The 19,452-nt window shown below is 38.5% G+C and overlaps 1 protein-coding gene across 1 annotated transcript in view; it reads left to right on the top strand.

The window, feature by feature from the left end:
• The first annotated feature begins 387 nt into the window (after positions 1–387).
• Positions 388–19,452, top strand: part of ZNF25 (zinc finger protein 25) — a 45,229-nt gene continuing 26,164 nt past the window's right edge. Inside the window, exons 1-2 of the mRNA XM_045568296.1 lie at positions 388–495; positions 4,615–4,731. Of these exons, the coding sequence (XP_045424252.1) occupies positions 4,717–4,731 (15 nt within the window). The 5' untranslated portion in view covers positions 388–495; positions 4,615–4,716. The remainder of the gene's footprint in view (positions 496–4,614; positions 4,732–19,452) is intronic.

Below are 19,452 nucleotides of genomic sequence, written 5' to 3'. Positions count from 1 at the left end.
TACCATCTGCACAATTTTGAAAGCTAGCATTCCTAAGACAAAGTCAGCTCTTACGGGGTATTATCTTTTGAATGCACTCCTGTACGTACTTAGTCCCAAATACTTTAATTAAATTACCCACGGACATTCCTCCCGCCACGTCACGGCAGCTTTCGGCCTCCCAGCGCGGGTAGCGGTCGCCGGGTCCACCCGAGAGTCCCTGCGCGGGACGGTCGCGCCGCCGGGCACGCAGCCGCAGCCCCGTCTGCCGCCAGGGGGAGCCCCACCCCAGACGCTGTCGGAGGCGGTGCAGGCGCCGGGGCTTCTGGGAAGCGTAGTTCTGCAGAGGGGCCCGAGGCGCGCGCTGCGCATGGGCAGTACCGTCTCCTTGCAGGCGTCGGCGTTTTGTCTCCTGCCTCAGGGGGAGCCGTCTTCGCAGCGTCCAGGTCTCCGCGGTCCCGCAGAGGGCGGGGCCGGGCTGGGAGCCGGCGGGGAGCGGAGGCCGAGCCCCTGCAGGTGTGTCGCAGGCCTCTGCGGGGGGTCGGGGCTGCGGAAGCGGGTCTCGGCTTTGGCGTGGGAGGCACCCGAGGGGGCCCCGGGTCGGGAGCGGCCCTGGCGGCGAGGCCGGCGGCCGGCGGCGCTCGTCTCCAGCAGCTGTGTCCGCGACCCGCCCGAGGGGCAGCCCGAGGGTCTGGGGCGACCGGGCAAGCGGGGCTCCCGGAGGGAGCAGCTCCAGTGACGTGGCCCGGCCCGCGGCGTTGGGCGGCTCGCGACGCCGGCTGGAAAGCCGCAGGGCCGGGGCTGGGGGCCGGCGTGTGCGGACGGTGTCGGTGCGTCTCGCGTACTCACCTGTGAAATGATGGTGGTAACCTTTAGGGTCGCTTGCCGTACTGAGTGGGCCAGTACTTACAAAGCGTGGTAAAAGACTCAGTAACGGTGAGCAGCTTTTATTGGTACCAGCCATGCTGTGTTCATCATTGGTTCATTGAATCGTCATAACCATCCTTTCCCTTTAACCACCTCCATTTTAATAGATAAGAGTACTAAACCTTCAGAGAGATTCATTTACCCAATATTAGCAGATGGGACTTAAATTCTCACTTGTTTTACTCTATACCACACTGAAATGGGTTTGTGCACTTTCCCACGCTGAAACCCACAGTTTGGGCTTGTGTTTAGCACAGCAGTTGTTTCTGAGCACCACTAGAATATAGTTGTGGAGTGTACTGAACCTGATCTTCCATGTAGTGTTCTATTTCCAAAAATGCTTGGGGAGTCCTCAGAACCCATGGGCCAAAATGTTATTTAAGGCCATCCATCCAGCATCCTCCAAACTGTCTCTGTCTTCTCAGAGGACTGTTAAACGTGTAAATTGAAACCATCATTTGAGCCCTCGATTTTAAATTTTACTGGAGAAGCTGGGAATCCTATCTAGGCCAGAGGGTAGTTTCTAAAGAGGGGAATGGGATAGATTTTTTTAAAAGATGAGAACTGCAATTTATCCATGCTCCATGTTATGTTGGTGATACAATGCCTCTGACTGGCTGGTGATATCTGAGCTTATTAGGCATTTTGTGAGCACCAAGCTGGCTGGAAGTGGTTTCTGCTGGTTTTTGTTTATTTTTTAGACTTTTTTTCTATTTTTTTATTGATATGTCATAATTGTACATATTTATGGGGTACATGTGATATTTTGATACATGCATACAATGTGTAATGATCAAACAGGGCAATTGACATATCCGTCACCTTAAACATTCATCATTTCTTTGTGTTAGAAACATTACAAATCTATTTTGAAATATACAATAAATTATTGTTAACTATTGTCTTCATACTGTGCTATCGAACACTAGAACTTATTCCTGCTTATGTAACCTTGTTTTTGTACCCATTGACCAACCTCTCTTCTTTGCCCACCTCCTCCCTATCCTCTCCCTTCTCTGGTAACCATTCTACCCTTTATCTTCATGAGATCAACCTTTTTTTACCTCCCACGCATGAATGTAAACATGTGATGTTTGTCTTTCTGTACCTGGCTTATTTCACTTAACATAATGTCTTCCAATTCCATCTATGTTGCTGCAAATGACAGAATTTCCTTTCCTAGTATTCTGTTGTGTATATACACTATATTTCTTTATTCATTCATCTCTTGATGGACACTTAGGTTGCTTCCATATCTTGGCTATTGTGAATAGTATTGCAATAAACATGGGAATGCAGATATTTCCTTGATGTACTGATTTCGTTTCTTTTGACTATATACCCAGCAGTAGGATTGCTGGATTATGTGGTAGATATATTTCTTGGTTTTTGAGAAACCTCCATACTGTTTTCCTTCGTGGCTGTACTAATTTACATTTCTGCCAACAGTGTATGTATGAGTGTGCATCCTTGCCAACATTTGTTATGTTTTGTCTTTTTGATAATAGCCATTTTAACTAGGGTTAGAGGATATTTCATTGTGATTTTCATTTGAATTTCCCTGATGATGAGTGATTTTGAGCATTTTTTTATATACTTGGTCATTTGTATGACTTTGGTGAAATGTCTGTTCAGATCATTCGCCCATTTTTAAATTGGATTATTTGGTTTTTTTGCTATTGAATTGAGTTCCTTATATATTCTGGTTATTAGTCCGTTGTCAGATGGATAGTTTGCAAATATTTTCTCCCATTCTTTATGTTATTTCTTCACTCTGTTAGTTGTTTCCTTTGCTGTGCAGAAGCTTTTTAATTCAATGTGATCCCATTCATCTATTTTTTCTGTTGTTACCTGTGCTTTTGAGATCTTACCCCCCAAATTTTTGCCCAGACCAATGTTCTAAAGCATTTATCCAGTGTTTTCTTCTAATAGTTTCATAGTTTCCAGTCTTAGATTTAAGTTTTTAATCCATTTTGAGTTGATTTTTGTATTTGGTAAGAAATAGGATCTAATTTTACTCTCCTCCATATAGATGTCCTGTTTTCCCAACACCATTTAGTGAAAAGACTGTCCTTTCCCCAGTATATATTCTTGGCACCTTTGTTAAAAATGAGTTGCCTGTAAATGCGTGGATTTATTTCTGGGTTCTCTATTCTGTTCCACTGGTCTATATGTCTGTTTATATGCTAGCACCATGCTGTTTTGGTTACTATAGCTTTGTAGTGTATTTTGAAGTCTGGTAGTGTGATGCCTCTGGCTTTGTTCTTTTTGCTTAAGATTGTTTTTGCTATTTAGGGCCTTTTGTGGTTCCATATGAATTTTAGGATTGTTTTTTCTATTTCTGTGAAGAATATCATTGGTATGTTGATAGGAATTGCATTGAATCTGTACATTGTTTTGGGTAGTGTGAGCATTTTAACATTAATTTTTCTAATCCATGAGCATGGGATATATTTCCATTTTTTGTGTGTGTCCTCTTCCACTTCTTTCATCAGTGTTTTATAGTTTATAGTAGAGATCTTTCACTTATTTGGTTAAATTTATTCCTAGGTAATATTTTCGTAGCTATTATAAATAGAATTGCTTTCTTGATTTTCTTAGATTGTTCACTGTTAGTGTAGAAATGCCACTGATTTTTGTATCTTGATTTTGTGTCCTGCAACTTTACTGAATTCTTTTATAAGTTTTAACTGTTTTTTGGCAAAGTCTTCAGGTTTTTCTAAATGTAGGATTATGTTGTCTGTGAACAAGTATAACTTGACTTCTTCCATGCCGATTTGGATGCCCTTTATGGTTTCTGCTGCTTATGAAAAGGACCTCAGGATTAAGGCATCTGGTTGTCTTTTGCTACAGACATAAAGTACGTGTTTGGGAATTATGGTGCCAAACTATTATTTTAGAAGCTATATTTTTGTCATAGCAACAGATTATATGTCCATGTCAGAGTTCATCAGGATCTCATTAAATTTTACCTTAGGCCCAGCCCAAGTTTCGAGGGTACAGTGAATTCCAGGTACCCTGTCTGGATTTGTGGCTCTATGTGAAGAGTTACAGAATCATAATGGCACATGAAGGTTTGTTCAAGATTATCTGTTCCCTCTTCATTTTAAAAATAAATCATTGAAACTAAGACAATCACTAGGTTTGTTAATAGCAGAGCCTAGGGTAGAACTCAAGTCTCCAGGTTCGCTATATCATATTTAAGTCATAGAAAGATTCTTGGAGAAGTGGTTTTTTAGAAACTGCAATTTAGGGAGAATAATCATCCTATTTTTGAGAACTTTGAAAAAGACTTTACAATGCTGTGGGGTTTATAATGTTCATAGGGAAAATTATGATATAACTTAAAACAGCTTTTATGTATTTGATAAATATGTCTTTCAACATCACTTCTAATGTCAGCATAGGGTTCCATACTTTGGATATGTTAACACCTGCTTCTTAATAATCTGCTACTACTGGATATTTGTTTTTATTTCTTTTGTATTATTCAGTAAACAGACTCATAATTTTCAAAACAGCCAATAGGAAAAAAATGTTTAGATTCCCTCAGAAATGTCCTAGGTTCATCATGATTTATTTGAGAGTCACCAGTGGACAGGTGGGTACTACTTTATCATGTTCCTTCCTAATCCTTCTGATGGGTCATAGGAACATTTTCCCAGAGGTACATATCTTACTAAAATGTTATATGGAAATTTCTCACAGGTGATTCCTGGAGCTGCAAGATAAGGTCTCTTATGACTTCCGTCTTCCAACTTTCCCTGCTCTGGCTTCATAGTTTCTATACTTTCCAAAGAACAGCAGAAAATGAACAAGTTCCAGGTGAGTCATTTATTTAGCCCTTACTTTGTTTCAGTGTGTGTGTGTGTGTGTGTGTGTGTGTGTGTGTGTGTGTGTGTGTTTAATGAATTTTATGAAAGAGAGTCCATAGAACTAGAAAAGTGGAAATATTTAAAAATCACCTTCAGGGAAAATACTATTTGCATAAAACTGCAGTTCTCAAAGTGTGGTCAGCAGATCCCTGGGAGCCCAAGACCCTCTCAAGGGGTCTGTGGGGTCCATACTCATAGTATTAGCAGATATTTGCATTGATGGTATGAAAGCAATGCGTAGATTGCTGCCTGTTTTGCATGAATTAAGACAATGATACCAATACTAACAAATGTGATTTTAAAGTGTATTTTATAATAAAATGTCAACATTTGAGTAATATTTCTAAGGTATATGCTCAGAGACAAACTCAGCAACTTTTGAGGGCAGAGCGATACAGATAAGAAAGGAACAGGTTATAGGTTGATTAGGGAATGACACTCCAAAAGGTAATATTTGAGGAAAGTCCTGAAATAAATGAGAGAGGGGGCAATATAGAAATCTGGGGGAAGAACATTCTAGGTAGAAGGAACTGCAAATACAAACACTCCGAGGCATGTTCTAGAAACCGTTTTGAGGACATTGAAGCTAGGGAGAAGTGACTTAGGGAAAGCATGGTAAGAAGTAAGATCAAAGAGGAAAGGAAAGCTAGGACACATAGGACCTTGTACACCATAGAAAACTTTAATTTTATTTGTTAATTTAAAAATTGGCTGGGTGCAGGCACTCATGCCTGTAATCCCAGCACTGTGGGAGGCCAAGGCAGGAGAATTACTTGAGCCTGGGAGTTCAAGACCAGCCTGGGCAATAGCAATACCCCATCTCTACAAAAAATTTAAAAATTAGCTAGGTCTGGTGGTACATGCCTACGGTCCCAGCTACTTGGGAGGCTGAGGCAGGAGGATCACTTGAGCCCAGGAGTTGTAGGCTGCAGTGAGCAATGATGATGCCACTGCACTCTAGCCTGGGCAACAGTGAGACCTTAACAAAAATTAAAAATCTTTCTTTTTATACAATCAAAAGAATGTACATAATGTATATAATATATGTATGATTTAGGTGATATTGATAAAGCAAACCCCAGTATATCCCCTATCTGGCTTAAGAAATTATAATTACTAGTATCTTTGAAGCCCCTGTGTGTCCCTCCTCAGTCTTATCCCTACTATCACCCAGAGAAAATGAATCCTGAATTCTATGATAACTATTTCCTTGCTTTTTTAATTTAATTTTTTATAAACAAAACAATATAATTGACAATTAATTAAACACCTAACTCTCTGGTAAGCACCTGACATTGTTTCGCATAATCTTCACAACCACCTTTTGAAGTGTTATTATTAATGTGTCAAATTTCAGTGTCGACACCATCTGCTTGTCTTTCAGAACCACAGCCTTTGGGCATCTTCATAGAGAGAAAATCTCTAGAAAGAAGGACAAAAAGTGTAGGAGGAAGTTGAAACAATTTAACCTATTCTACAGTTCTGCTTCAGTTGATCTTGAACATAATTCTGACTTTTATGTGAAATTCTTCTTATCCAAAATTCACTGGAGAGTACACATGAGGTGTTTTCCCTACGTTATGGTCTATAACTAATTGCTGAATGGTCTGGAATAGTAGAAATGACTAGTTATCTTTTTTATTTTTTGAAGTAATTCTGAGTGCAGTTGTCACTACTAACTCCTGGGAAAGTTTACTTGATGCAGATCTTCGAACTTTTTGTTTGTTCATAGCCATTTTGGCTAGATTAGATCTCTTTTACATTCTTTCTTATGTTTCTCGACTTCTGTTGGAATAAATTTCTTCTGTTCAAAAACATTCTTCATAATTACTATTATTTTGTTTTAGTGAGGATCTGCTGGTTGAAACCTTTCAGTTTGTTTATCTAAAATATTCATGAAGAACTTTTTCATGGTGTATGGAAGTCTTGGTTGGCAGTTTTCATCCTTTAAAACATTGAAAAGAATTCACTGTCTTCAATTACTGATGCTGTTGAAAATTCACATGTCAATTTGCCAGACCTTTGAGGGAAGTCTATTTTGGGCTAGCTACTTTTAAGATATCTTTTACTGTAATGTATTTATGCGTTGATTTCTCTTTATCCCAATGAGATTTATTTGTGCTTCTTTGGGGTTGAGTATTTGAGTGTTTTGAGTATTACACTGCATTTTCTTTATTGAGTTTTAAAATGTACTTTTTTGCGGTGTTTGTTGATTATACTAGAGATTATAATATACATAATTAACTTATCACAGCATCTTCAAATAATAATATACTTATTCACGGACAATGTAATAAACTTTCAGTAGTATTATCCTATTTACTTCCTTTTTACCCTTTGTGGTCTTTGTCTCCTATCTCATTTCTCATGTATTTTAACCCCAAATACTTGCTAATTTTGCTTTAAACAGTTATTAATCTTTAAAAAAATCTATGTGTGTGTATGCAAATAAAATAGCATACATATATATCCTTCAGAGGCTCTTTATTCCTTCCTACAGGTCTCGGATTCTCTGGTCATATCTTTTCCCTTCAGCCTAAACAACTTATTTTTATCATTTCATGTACTCAGGGACTGATGGTGACAAATTCACTTGGCTTTACTTTCTGAAAATGCTTTTATTTCACCTTGATTCTTTTTTTTCTTTTCTTTTTTCTTTTTTTGAGACAGCATCTTGCTCTATTGTCAGAGCAGGAGTGCAGTGGTGCCATTATATTAATATGTCACTGCAACCTCCAACTCCTGGGCTCAAGTAGTCCTCCTGCCTCAGTCTCCCAAGTAGCTGTGACTGGACTACAGGCATGCACCACCATACTAGCTAATTTTAAAATTTTTTGTGCAGACAGGATCTTGCTATGTTGCCCAGGCTGGTCTCTAACTCCTAGCCTCAAGCAGTCTTCCCACCTCAGCCTCCCAAAATGCTAGGATTATAGATATGAACCACTGCACCTAGCCCATTTTAACCATTTTTTAAGCTTTCAATTCAGTGGCATTAAGCACATTCATACTGTCATACAGCTGTCATCAACATCCATGTCTAGTGTTTTTTTTTAATTTTGCAAAACATTTGTAAATTTCTGGGTTATTTGGATGATAGCCATCCTAATGAGTGTGAAGTGGTTTTGTTTTTCTTTCATGATTGTGTTTTTATTTTTATTTATTTTTTAACTTTAACTCTGTACCCATTAAACAACTCCTTATACTCTCTTCCACCAGCCCCTGGCAACCACCACTCTATTTTTTGTCTCTATGAATTTGATTACTCTAGTATCTTATGTAAGTGGAATCATACATATTTGTCCTTCTGTGATTAACTTATTTCACTTAGCATAACGTCTTCAGGTTCATCCATGTTATAGCCATGTTATTGCTTGTGTCAAATTTCCTTTGTCTTTAAGGCTGAATAATATGTTGTTTGTATATACCACATTGTGTTTATCTGTTCATCCATTGATGGACACTTGGGTTACTTTTCACCTTTTGGCCATTGTGAATGATGTTGCTATGAGCATGGATACAAATGTCTGTTTAAGTCTTTGCTTTCAGTTCTTTTGGGTATATACTCAGAAGTGGAATACTGAATCATATGGTAATTCTATGTTTATTTTTTTTCAGGAACTGCCATACTGATCTCCATAGTGGTTGCACCATTTTATATTCCCACCAGTAATACATAAGGTTTTCAGTTTTTTCACATCCTCACCAATACTTGTTAATTTCTGGGGTTTTTTTGGATGATATCCATCCTAATAAGTGTAAAGTGGTTTTGTTTTTGTTTCATGTTTTGTTTTTATTTTTATTTGTTTTTTAACTTACAGCAAAATTTACTCTTTTGGGGTGCACATTTCATTGAGTTTTAGCACATGCATAAAAGCATGTAATCATTTTCATTACCATAGTCAAGCTACAGAACAGTTCTATCATCTCTCTCTTTGTAGTCCTGGCAATCATTGATCTATTCTTCATTGATATAATTTTGCCTTTTCCTGAAGGTCATATAAATTGAATTATATAGTATGAATTTTTTTTTAATTCTCAACAGCACAATATTTATTTATTTATTTATTTATTTATTTATTTATTTATTTTATTTTTTTACACTAGTTCCAAAAGGCTTTATTTCAGATGGATGTTATCAGACACTTTCTCCTCAGTGCCAAACTGTGTGCATGGCTTATTCCAGCAGTGATGCCATCCTTTCCAAAGCAAGAATATGCAGTGCTGCCTCAGGGACACAGACAATTATGAGGGGAGCACATAAATTCTGTCACCTGTTGACCCCAGGATTTAATTTCAATGCAATGGGTGAAATATTTTTTTTTAGTCAGGAGATAATGTGAGATGCACAGATACCACTGAGAGTCATTTGAGTGAGAGTGTTAAAGAGAATAAAATGAGCTATCTTGAAATGGAGATGAAATGCAGTCACCGCATTTGGAAAGTTAGAATCCCTGATACTCAAAGTTCTGTGGCTGGTAAAAAATTCAAAGAGTTAAGACTTTGGGGCTTAGTATGAAATTTTTGAGACTGCTTTTTCTTCATTTAGCATAATACATTTGAGATTTGATTATGTTGTTACATGTATCAGTAGTACATTATTTTTAATTGCTAATTAGTATTCACTATAGAATAAAAAATGGGATAAATAAATTATACCCCATTTATTTATCCATTCACTGGTTGAACAAACATTGAAAACATTGTTTCCAGTTTTTTGGCAATTATGATCAGAGCTGTTACAAATATTTGTGTACTGATTTTTGTATGCCTAGCAATACACTTGTTGAGTCATATGGTAAGTATTATGTTTAACTTTATAAGAAACTGCCAAACTGTTTTCCGGAGTAGCTGTACTATTTGACATTCCTACCACAATGTCTTAGAATTCCATTTGCTTCATGTTACTTGTCAGCACTTAGTATTATCAGGTTTTTTTTTAAGTCATGCTGATAAGTACATAGTAATACCTCATTATGGTTTTAATTTGCATTTCCCTAATAACTAATGATATTGGACATCTTTTGGTGTGCTTATTTGCTGTCCATATATGCTGTTTTGTGAAGTATCTCTTCATATCTTTTGTCCATTTTTAAATTGGGTTGTTTTCTTATTGTTGAGTTTTGAGAGTTTTTTTTTTCTTTTTGCTATATATACTTTATAGGATGTTTTTGTTTTAATTTTTTTTTATTTCACCATATTATGGGGTTACAAATGTTTAGGTTACATGTATTGCCCTTGCCCGACCCGATTCAGAGCTTCAAGCATGTCCATCCTGTAGACAGTATGCGCTGCACCCATTACATGTGGATATACCCATCCCCTCCTCCCCTCTCCCATCTGCCCGATACCCGATGAATGTTATTAGTATATGTGGACTTAAGTGTTGATCAGTTAATACCAATTTGATGGTGAGTACATGTAGTGCTTATTTTTCCATTCTTGGGATACTTCACTTAGTAGAATGGGTTCCAGATCTATCTAGGATAATACAAGGCGTGCTAGAACACCATTGTTTTTTGTGGCTGAATATAACTCTATGGTATACATATATCACATTTTATTAATCCACTCATGTATTGATGGGCACTTGGGTTGTTTCCACATCTTTGCAATTGTGAATTGTGTTGCTATAAACATTCGAATGCAGATTTTTTTTTATAGAATGTCTTTTGTTCTTTTGGGTAGATGCCCAGTAATGGGATTGCTGGATCAAATGGTAGTTGTACTTGTATCTCTTTGAGGTATCTCTGTATTGCTTTCCACAGAGGTTGTACTAGTTTGTAATCCCACCAGTAGTGTATGAGTGTTCCTATCTCTCCACATCCACACCAACATTGATTGTTTTGGGACTTTTTGATAAAGGCCATTCTCACTGGAGATAAGTAATATCTCATTGTGGTTTTGATTTGCATTTCCCTGATGATTAGAGATGTTGAACATTTTTTCTTATGTTTCTTAGCCATTATTCTGTCTTCTTTTGAAAAGTTTCTGTTCATGTCCTTTGCCCACTTTTTGATAGGGTTGTTTGATTTTTTCTTGCTGATTTTCCTGAGATCGATATAGATTCTAGTTATCAACCTTTTATCAGGTGTGTAACGTGATATTTTTTCCCATTCTGTAGATTGTCTGTTTGCTCTCATGATAGTTTCCTTGGCTGTGCAGAAGCTTTTTAATTGGATCAGGTCCCATTTATTTATTTTTGTTGTTGCTGTGATTGCCTTTGGGGTCTTCTTTATAAATTCTTTGCCTAAGCCAATGCCTATAAGAGTTTTTTAGACATTTTCTTCTAGAATTCTTAAAGTTTCACGCCTTAGGTTTAAGTCTGTTATCCACTGTGAGTTTTGTGAGAGATGAAAGGTGCAGAACCTGTTTCAGTCTTCTGCATGTGGCTATCCAGTTTTCCCAGCACCATTTATTGAATAAGAATTCTTTTCCCCAGTGTATGTTTTTGTCCGCTTCATCAAAGATTAGATGGCTGTGTGAGGATGGTTTTATATCTGGGTTCTCAGTTCTGTTCCATTGGTCTATGTCTCTGTTCTTGTGCCAGTACCATGCTGTTATAGTTACTATAGCCTTGTAGTATATCTTGAAGTCTGGTAAATTGATGCCTCCCAATTTGTTCTTTTGGATTAAGATTGCTTTTTTTATACGGGGTCCTCTGGGGTTTCATATGAAGTGTGAAATTCTTTTTTCTGTATCTGTGAAAAATGATGTTGGTATTTTAATAGGGATTGCATTGCATCTGTAGATCACTTTGGGTAGAATAGACATTTTAACAATGTTGATTCTGCCAACCCATGAGCATGGTTTGGTTTCCACCTGTTTACGTCCTCTGGTATTTCTTTCCTCAATGTTTCATAGTTCTCCCTGTAGAGGTCTTTTACCTCCTTAGTTAAATATATTCCTAGGTATTTTACTTTCTTTGTTGCTATTGTGAAAGGTATTGAGTGTTTTATTTGGTTCTCAGTTTGACTGTTGTTGGCATACATGAATGCTACTGATTGCTGTACATCGATTTTGTAACCTGAGACTTTGCTGAATTTGTTTATCAATTCCAGTAGTCTCATGGCAGAATCTTTTTTTAGATAAAAGATTATATCATTATCAAAGATAGATACTTTCACCTCTTGTGCGCCCATTTGGATGCCCCTGATTTGCTTCTCTTGTCTGATTGCTCTGGCTAGGACTTCCAGCACTATGTTGAATAGAAGCAGTGATAAAGGGCAACCTTGTCTGGTTCCATTTCTAAGTGGGAATGCGTTCAGCTTTTCCCCATTCAGTATGATGCTGCCTGTGGGTTTGTTATATATGGCTTGTATCATTTTTAGGTAAGTCTCGTCTATGCCTATTTTGTTAATAAGCATTCTTATCATAGAATGGTGTTGAATTTTGTCAAATGCTTTTTCTGTGTCTATTGAGAGAATCATATGGTCTTTGTTTTTGCTTCTATTTATGTGGTGAATTACATTTATAGATTCGCGTATGTTGAACCATCTATGCATCTCTGAGATGAAGCCCACTTGGTTGTGATGGATTATTTTTATGATAAGCACCTGAATTTGGTTTGCTGGGATTCTGTTGAGAATTTTGGCATGTATAAAGGATATTGGTCTGTAGTTTTCTTTTTTTATTGTGTCCTTTCCTGGTTTGGTATCAGGGTGATGTTGGCTTCATAAAACATGTTGGGGGGATTCCTTCCTTCTGTATGCTGTGGAATAATTTCTGCAGGATAGGCACTAGTTCTTCTTTGTAGGTCTGGTAAAATTTGGGTGTGAAACCATCTGGTCCGGGACTTGTCATTTTAGGAAGATTTTTTATTGGTGCTCTATTTCGGTATTTGATATTGGTCTGTTCAGGCATTGTATTTCTTCCTGATTGAGCCTAAGGAGGCTGTGTGTTTCTAAGAATTTGTCCATTTCCTCCACATTTTCCAGTTTATGTGCATATAGATTTTTATGGTATTCATAGATGATATTTTATATTTCCATGGCATCAATTGTAATTTCTCCTTTTTCATTCCTGATGGAGCTTATTAGAGTTGTTTCTTTTCTGCTTCTCATTAATCTAGCCAGAGGCGTGTCAATTTTGTTGATTTTTTCAAGGAACCAACTTTTTGTTTTGTTAATCTTCTGTATAGTTTTTTTTGTTATCAATTTCATTTAGTTCTGCTCTGATATTTTTTATTTCTTTTCTTCTGCTGGGTTTGGGGTCAGTTTGCTCTTCCTTTTCCAGTCCTTTGAGATGATTCATTAGATTGTTTATTTGTGATCTTTCTCTCTTTTGGATGTAGGCATTTATGGATATAAATTTTGCTCTCAGAACTGCTTTAGCTGTGTCCCACGGATTTTGATAACTTGTGTCTCCTTTGTCATTTAGTTCGAAGAATCTTTTGATTTCCTCCTTAATGCAATAATTTTTCAGCACAAGGTTGTTTAGTTTCCATGTCTTTGTGTAGAGAAGAGAGTTTCTGTTGGAGTTGATTTCTAATTTTATTCCACTGTGGTCTGAGAAGATGCGTGGTATAATTTCTATTTTAAAAAAATTTTTGAGACATGCATTGTGGCCTAGGATATGGTCAATCTTAGAGAATGTCCTATGAGCTGATGAGAAAAACACATATTCAGTGATTTTGGGGTAGAATGTTCTGTAAATGTCAGTCAGGCCCATTTGTTCTAGAGTTCTGTTTAAATCCACTGTTTCTTTGTTTATTTTTTGTTTGGAGGATCTGTCCTGTTCTGTCAGAGGACTGTTGAAATCTCCGGCTATTATGGTGTTGCTGTTTATCATTTTTTTTAGATCAAGTAGGATTTGCTTTATGAATCTGGGTGCACCTGAATTGGGTACATAAATATTTAAATTGTTATGTCTTCTTTCTGAACTGTACCCTTCACCGTTATATAGTGACCCTCTTTGTCTTTCATCACTTTTGTTGATTTGAAGACTATGTTATCTGAAATCAAAACTGCCACGCCAGCCTTCTTTTGGCTTCTGTTTGCTTGAAATATTGTTTTCAATCCCTTCACCTTGAGTCTGAATGCATACTTCCAGGTTAGATGTGTTTCCTGAAGACAGCAGACACTTGGCTTGTGCGTATTTATCCATTCGCCCAGCCTATGTCTCTTTTTTTTTTTTTTTTTTTTTTTTTTGAGACAGAGTCTCGCTCTGTTGCCCACGCTAGAGTGAGTGCCATGGCATCAGCCTAGCTCACAGCAACCTCAAACTCCTGGGCTTAAGCAATCCTACTGCCTCAGCCTCCTGGGTAGCTGGGACTACAGGCATGCGCCACCATGCCTGGCTAATTTTTTCTATATACGTTTTAGTTGGCCAGATAATTTCTTTCTATTTTTAGTAGAGACAGGGTCTCACTCTTGCTCAGGCTGGTCTCGAACTCCTGACCTTGAGCTATCCACACACCTCGGCCTCCCAGAGTGCTAGGATTACAGGCATGAGCCACCGTGCCCGGCCCAGCCTATGTCTCTTTAGTGGGCAGTTCAAGCCATTCACATTTATGGAGAGAATTGATAAGTGGGGTAGATTTCTGTTCATCCTATTAAGTTGAACTTTGTTGCTTTGTTTTCTCTCTTGAACCATTGTGTTATCTGGCCTTTGACCTTTAGCTTTTGGATGATTTTACATTTGTGAGTGTTCATTGTGCTGATCCGTGTGTAACACTGTTCTGAGTACATCTTGGAGGGCAGGTCTTGTCTTGATGTTGAGAGTTCTTTATGTGTTCTGGATACAAGTGCTGTTAGCGTGGGAATCCACTAGAAGCTCACGGCACAGGTGGAGAAAGAATGCTCACACAAAGATTAGGATAGAAAGAAGTAAAAAGTTTATTTTACTTTTTCCCAGAGAAGGTAAAAAGGACACAGCACAGAAATAGAGAAGAAGGGAGTGCTGACCCTGAAGCCAAGCAGCTTCAGGCCTTTTATTGGTGGTTGTAAAGGGTTAAAGAAAAATTTATTGCTGTAGGCTAATTAGCAGAAGACAGCTATGAAACTGCTGCTTTTGCTTTTTCGTTTTTTTCTTGGCTGAAGACTGATAACAGGAGGTGGCTGATGGCCATTTCTCCTTTTCTTTTCTTCTTCTGGAGACTTGCTTATCAGCTTCTCTGGAATGTGGTCTTGACTACCAGACCCTCTGGCAAATGGAAAGGAGAATTTACACTTTCCTTTTGTAGCTCAGCTCCTTTCAAATGCTATGTAAACATCCCTGCAGGCTGTAAAAAGAACAGCTCCACAGTTAGTTAATCTGAGAAGACAGGTGATTAATCTCAAGAACAGCGAGTTTATGGTTAATGTCCCTTCCGTCAGTTTCGGAGACAGTGATGGTTTACATTTTAGATGGTTTATGTTTTTCGGAGAGATAGTTCATTAGCAAAGCTGTCCTTTCAAGTGCCTTGTTAGATTTGTGACTTTCAAATATTTTCCATGACTTCTCTTTTCACCCATTTGTGTTTTTGCAGAGCAAATTTTGGTGAACTCCAAATGTTTTCTTTTTTAATTTCTTTTTGTGTCATGTCTAAAAAGTTGTTGCTTAACTGAAGGTCTCAAAGACTATTTCCTGTCTTCTAAAAATTTTATAGTTTTGCATTTTATATTTAGCTGTGTGATTCCTGTTGAGGTGATTTTTTATAAAGTATAAGTTATTAGGTTAGGTTTATTTTTTATTTATAGATTCACATATATTCCAATGCCATTTATTGAAAAGCAATGTGTGCATGTGTATATTTATATAATCTTAATACATATTGGCTTAACTGGCATATGCATAAATAATTATAGATATGTGTAAATAAATTAGTCAATATATTTACATACATATATTTACTAACTGTGCTGAGAATGCCTAGAAGCTGAGGCTAAAGAAAGAAGCTGAGGCAAAATTAATATAGAGAGTTTATTTGGGCCAAGTTTGAAGACTGTCACTCAGGACATGCTCCAAGTTGCCTTGGGGAGTGCTCTCTTCAGCCTTTGTTACAAGCAGGTTTTTAAAGACAAAGGGGACTAGAAGTGGGCTGCTAGAAAGTTATTTGATGGGAAGTCTCACGGATAACTCATCACTCATTGATTAGTTATTGGCGCTACATTGTAGAACTATAGGGTATGAGTTATGGTGTCTGGCATATGGCATTTTATGGGTACTTGGTGTCAGTCTAGAGCCATATAGCAAGTGGCTTCAAGAGGTAATAATTTAGCTCAAGGGACGAGTGAGACGTGACTGCTCTTGCATTTCAGTGCCTCTCTGGGCCTGATAATTAAAGGGGGCTCTGATTCCTCAGATAAAAACTTTCTTTTCTTTCTCAAAGAAACATCCCAGTATCTCAGCATCCAGATCTTGGATACCATTCTCCAACGAAAGGAACTAGAACTTTGTGGAGAATTGCTTGATTCTAGGACCCAGGCAAGGGAAATGCAAAATAAGCCCAGAGCATTTTGTGGTATCAGAAAGTAAGAAATAGCTTTAAAAAATGATGGATACATGTTAAATATTAATAGACACAGGAGCTTATCTGAAATAGCCCCTAATGGGCAAAGCTGGAATGATTTGAGCAACAAAACAAATAGCATAGTATTGGATTCTTACTCAAAGCATAAAATAAACACACAAGGCCATATTGATAAAAATAAACAATTGAATAAATCAATAAATGGGTAGAAGAGACAACTCTGCTTTATGAATTCCAAATAATATGTGTAGATACTGTCCCCTCTAGGTGGTGGAGCCTATTCTCTCTCTCCTTGAATATGGACTAGACTGGAATTTGATTTGCTCTTAAAGAATAGAGTAAGAAAAAGAAGAACAGTTACTTTACAGTAGAGAAAACTAGCAAACACTATTTGTGACATTATAATGCATACATTTTGATTTTTCTCTCCCTGACTACTGGCTCTCAGCTTCTATAAGCCTTTTCATTTCCTAACTGACTAGAGCAATAAGAATATCCTTTGTTAAAGTATTTGGTCTTTTGTTCTTGATTCTTGGAAGTAGCTCTTACATGATAAAGGTGAAAGACAGTCTTTTGTTACTAACTTTGACAAGTTTTTTCAAATACACCTGAGCTTATGCTAATGAGGCTATTTTTGGAAAGCCCTTAGATACCAAGGGATGGGGACTCATTGCCAGGGAAACTAGCCACAAGCTCAGAGAGTTGGTCCTTTCAGCTCCAGCCCCAACCTCTGGGGAGAGAAGAGGGGGCCAAAGGTTAAGTTGATCATCAGTGGCCAGTGGTTTAATCAATCATGCCTACTTAATGAAGCTCCTATGAAAAATTAAAAAGAGACAGGATTCAGGGAGCTTACAGATAGTTGAACACTTGGTGGTTTACACATCCATGTGCTGGGAGGATGTCACAATACAACTCTGCATGGACAGAAGCTCCTGTGCTTGGGACCCTTCCAGACTTTGCCCTATGTATGTCTTCATCTTTATTTGTATCCTTTAAAATATCCTTTGTAATAAACTGCTAAATGTAAGTAACTGTTTCCCTGAGTTCTGTGAGCCACTCCAGCAATTAATCAAATCCAAGGAGAGGGCTGTGGGAACCCTGATTTATAGCTGGTTGGTCAGAAGCACAGGCAAAACAAAAACAAAAACAAAAAACCTTGGGCTTGTGATTGGCATCGGAAGTGGGGCTCAGTCTTGTGGGACTGCATCTTCAACTTGTGGGATATGATGCTGTCTCCCAGTAGATAGAGTCAGAATTGAATTGAATCAGAGGACGCTCAGATGGGATCCACTGCAGAACTGATTGCTTGCTTGGTGTGTGGGGAAATAACCCCACACATCTGGTCACAGAAGTATTCTGTATTGATTGTTGCAGGGTGAAAGCAGAGGAAAAGTGGTTTGTTTTTTCTACTCATTTGGTGTCAGTGACAAAAGGTTTCCTAGAACAGCCCTATCTCACAGAAACATGTGATTCGGGAAGAGAAGGGGTGAAAGGGGTGGGGGATGAGGAACCTTTGCTCTCTGGATGGCCCCCTAGACACTCCTGGTATGAAACTGCACCTGCTCTGCATTCAGTGACTAAAGGTAAAAGTTACCAGTGGAATTTAGAAATGGTGGTAGACCCAATTCCAAAGGAGTTGGCTCATTGGATACTTAAGGAAATGAAAAATAAGAATCATGATAAAGACATAATCTCTTGGTTATTGCTGCCTGTAAAATGAAAGTAAAAGAGAAGTGCTGGGTTAGACCTTAAGGCTCTACCAAGTTCCGATGTGGGTCTGTCTGAGCTCAGGCCACTGGCCTCAAAGCCACCCACAAAGGGGAAGATTATGCCAGGACAACAGGAAGTACGTCTGCAACCTTTGGTCACCAAGAAAGTAGTCAATGTTGGGGGAAGGAAAAACCAAGAAACTACTGATATCAGGGAGTATAATGTGAAGGAATTGTCTCATTTTGTGGATTGGTATCATCAGCTCCCTGAAATGGATTGTGAGGATAACTCATTTAGGAGAGTATCCTTGGTTTTAAATGCTACAGAATGGAAGAACATGTTTGGGATGATGCAGGACCAACAGCTTACTATTTAACAATCAGAGATGGCTATACATGATCCAGACACATGGAAGATTCTTCCGGAGGGAACGGCCAGCCTGGGGGACTATCGATAAAAACCATTATAAAGTGTGTTTATGCTGAGAAGGGGGACTGCCAGACTCTCCCTATAAATGCTAAGCAAAGGACACCAGAGGAAGGAGCTGACCTGCTTTGTGTGCAACCGGTATGGCACTGGTTATGATGACTGGGATATTTACCTGCTAAATATGCCCATTACCCAGGTTATGGTAAATGCTGTGGTTAAGGGTGTCCCTTCTGCACCAATGCAGACATTACCCAAAACCTTACTTGATTTGCTGTCTTAACTTCCCTGTATTGGTCTTACTGACACCACGGATATTAAAGTGATTAAAAAGAAAATGGGGAGAGAGGCAGAGGAGAGAATCAGGGAACTTTGGTTATTAAAAAATGGGATGAATGTGGGAGATGTTGATGGGGCTGAAACAAAGGCATTGATACAACACCTTGGGACCCCACCATTACTAACCACCAACCTTAAAATGCCCCAAGTAAGTTTGCTCCATTATCCTAGTCTGGAGGAATTTAAAAAGTCAGAAGGCAACAATTACGTGAGAAATCTCACCTGGGATCACCTTGGAGGATGGTTATACTGATTAATCTGGGTAATGATTGACAGATCAGGGTCTCCTGGTCCAACCCCCCATAATCTCCCCCAGTCCCCCCACCCCCACTGGGGACCTGAGGCCATGTGCATATGTATAGGTAAAATGGCCAGATGGGGGAGAAGAAACATTTTTGATACTTTTTGACACAGCAGCCCAATACACTGTGATGCCAAAGCCAAATCTTAATGGTGGCTAAGGTTAGACTGGGAGGATATGGACTTGCAGCAGTTGATGGGACTAAGGTGAAGGTTTGGATGAAAATTCAGATTTTTAAACAAACTTTATATGAAGTGATCACGTCTCCTTTACATTATAATCTCCTGATTGTATTACTGGGATGGGTATTATGTCTACTTGGGAATCACTTCCCCTACCTAATACTGTAAAACAAAAGGCATGTAAGGCCACCCTCAGGCCAGTTGTGAAGAGGCATGCTAAATAGGAACCACTAGAACTGCCTGGACCCACACAGGTGGTTAATT

Source organism: Lemur catta, chromosome 14, assembly GCF_020740605.2.
Source record: "Lemur catta isolate mLemCat1 chromosome 14, mLemCat1.pri, whole genome shotgun sequence".
In the NCBI taxonomy this organism is placed as follows: Eukaryota; Metazoa; Chordata; class Mammalia; order Primates; family Lemuridae; genus Lemur; species Lemur catta.
The sequence above is the reverse complement of the archived record's forward strand: the minus strand, read 5'-3'. Positions and strand labels throughout refer to the sequence as shown.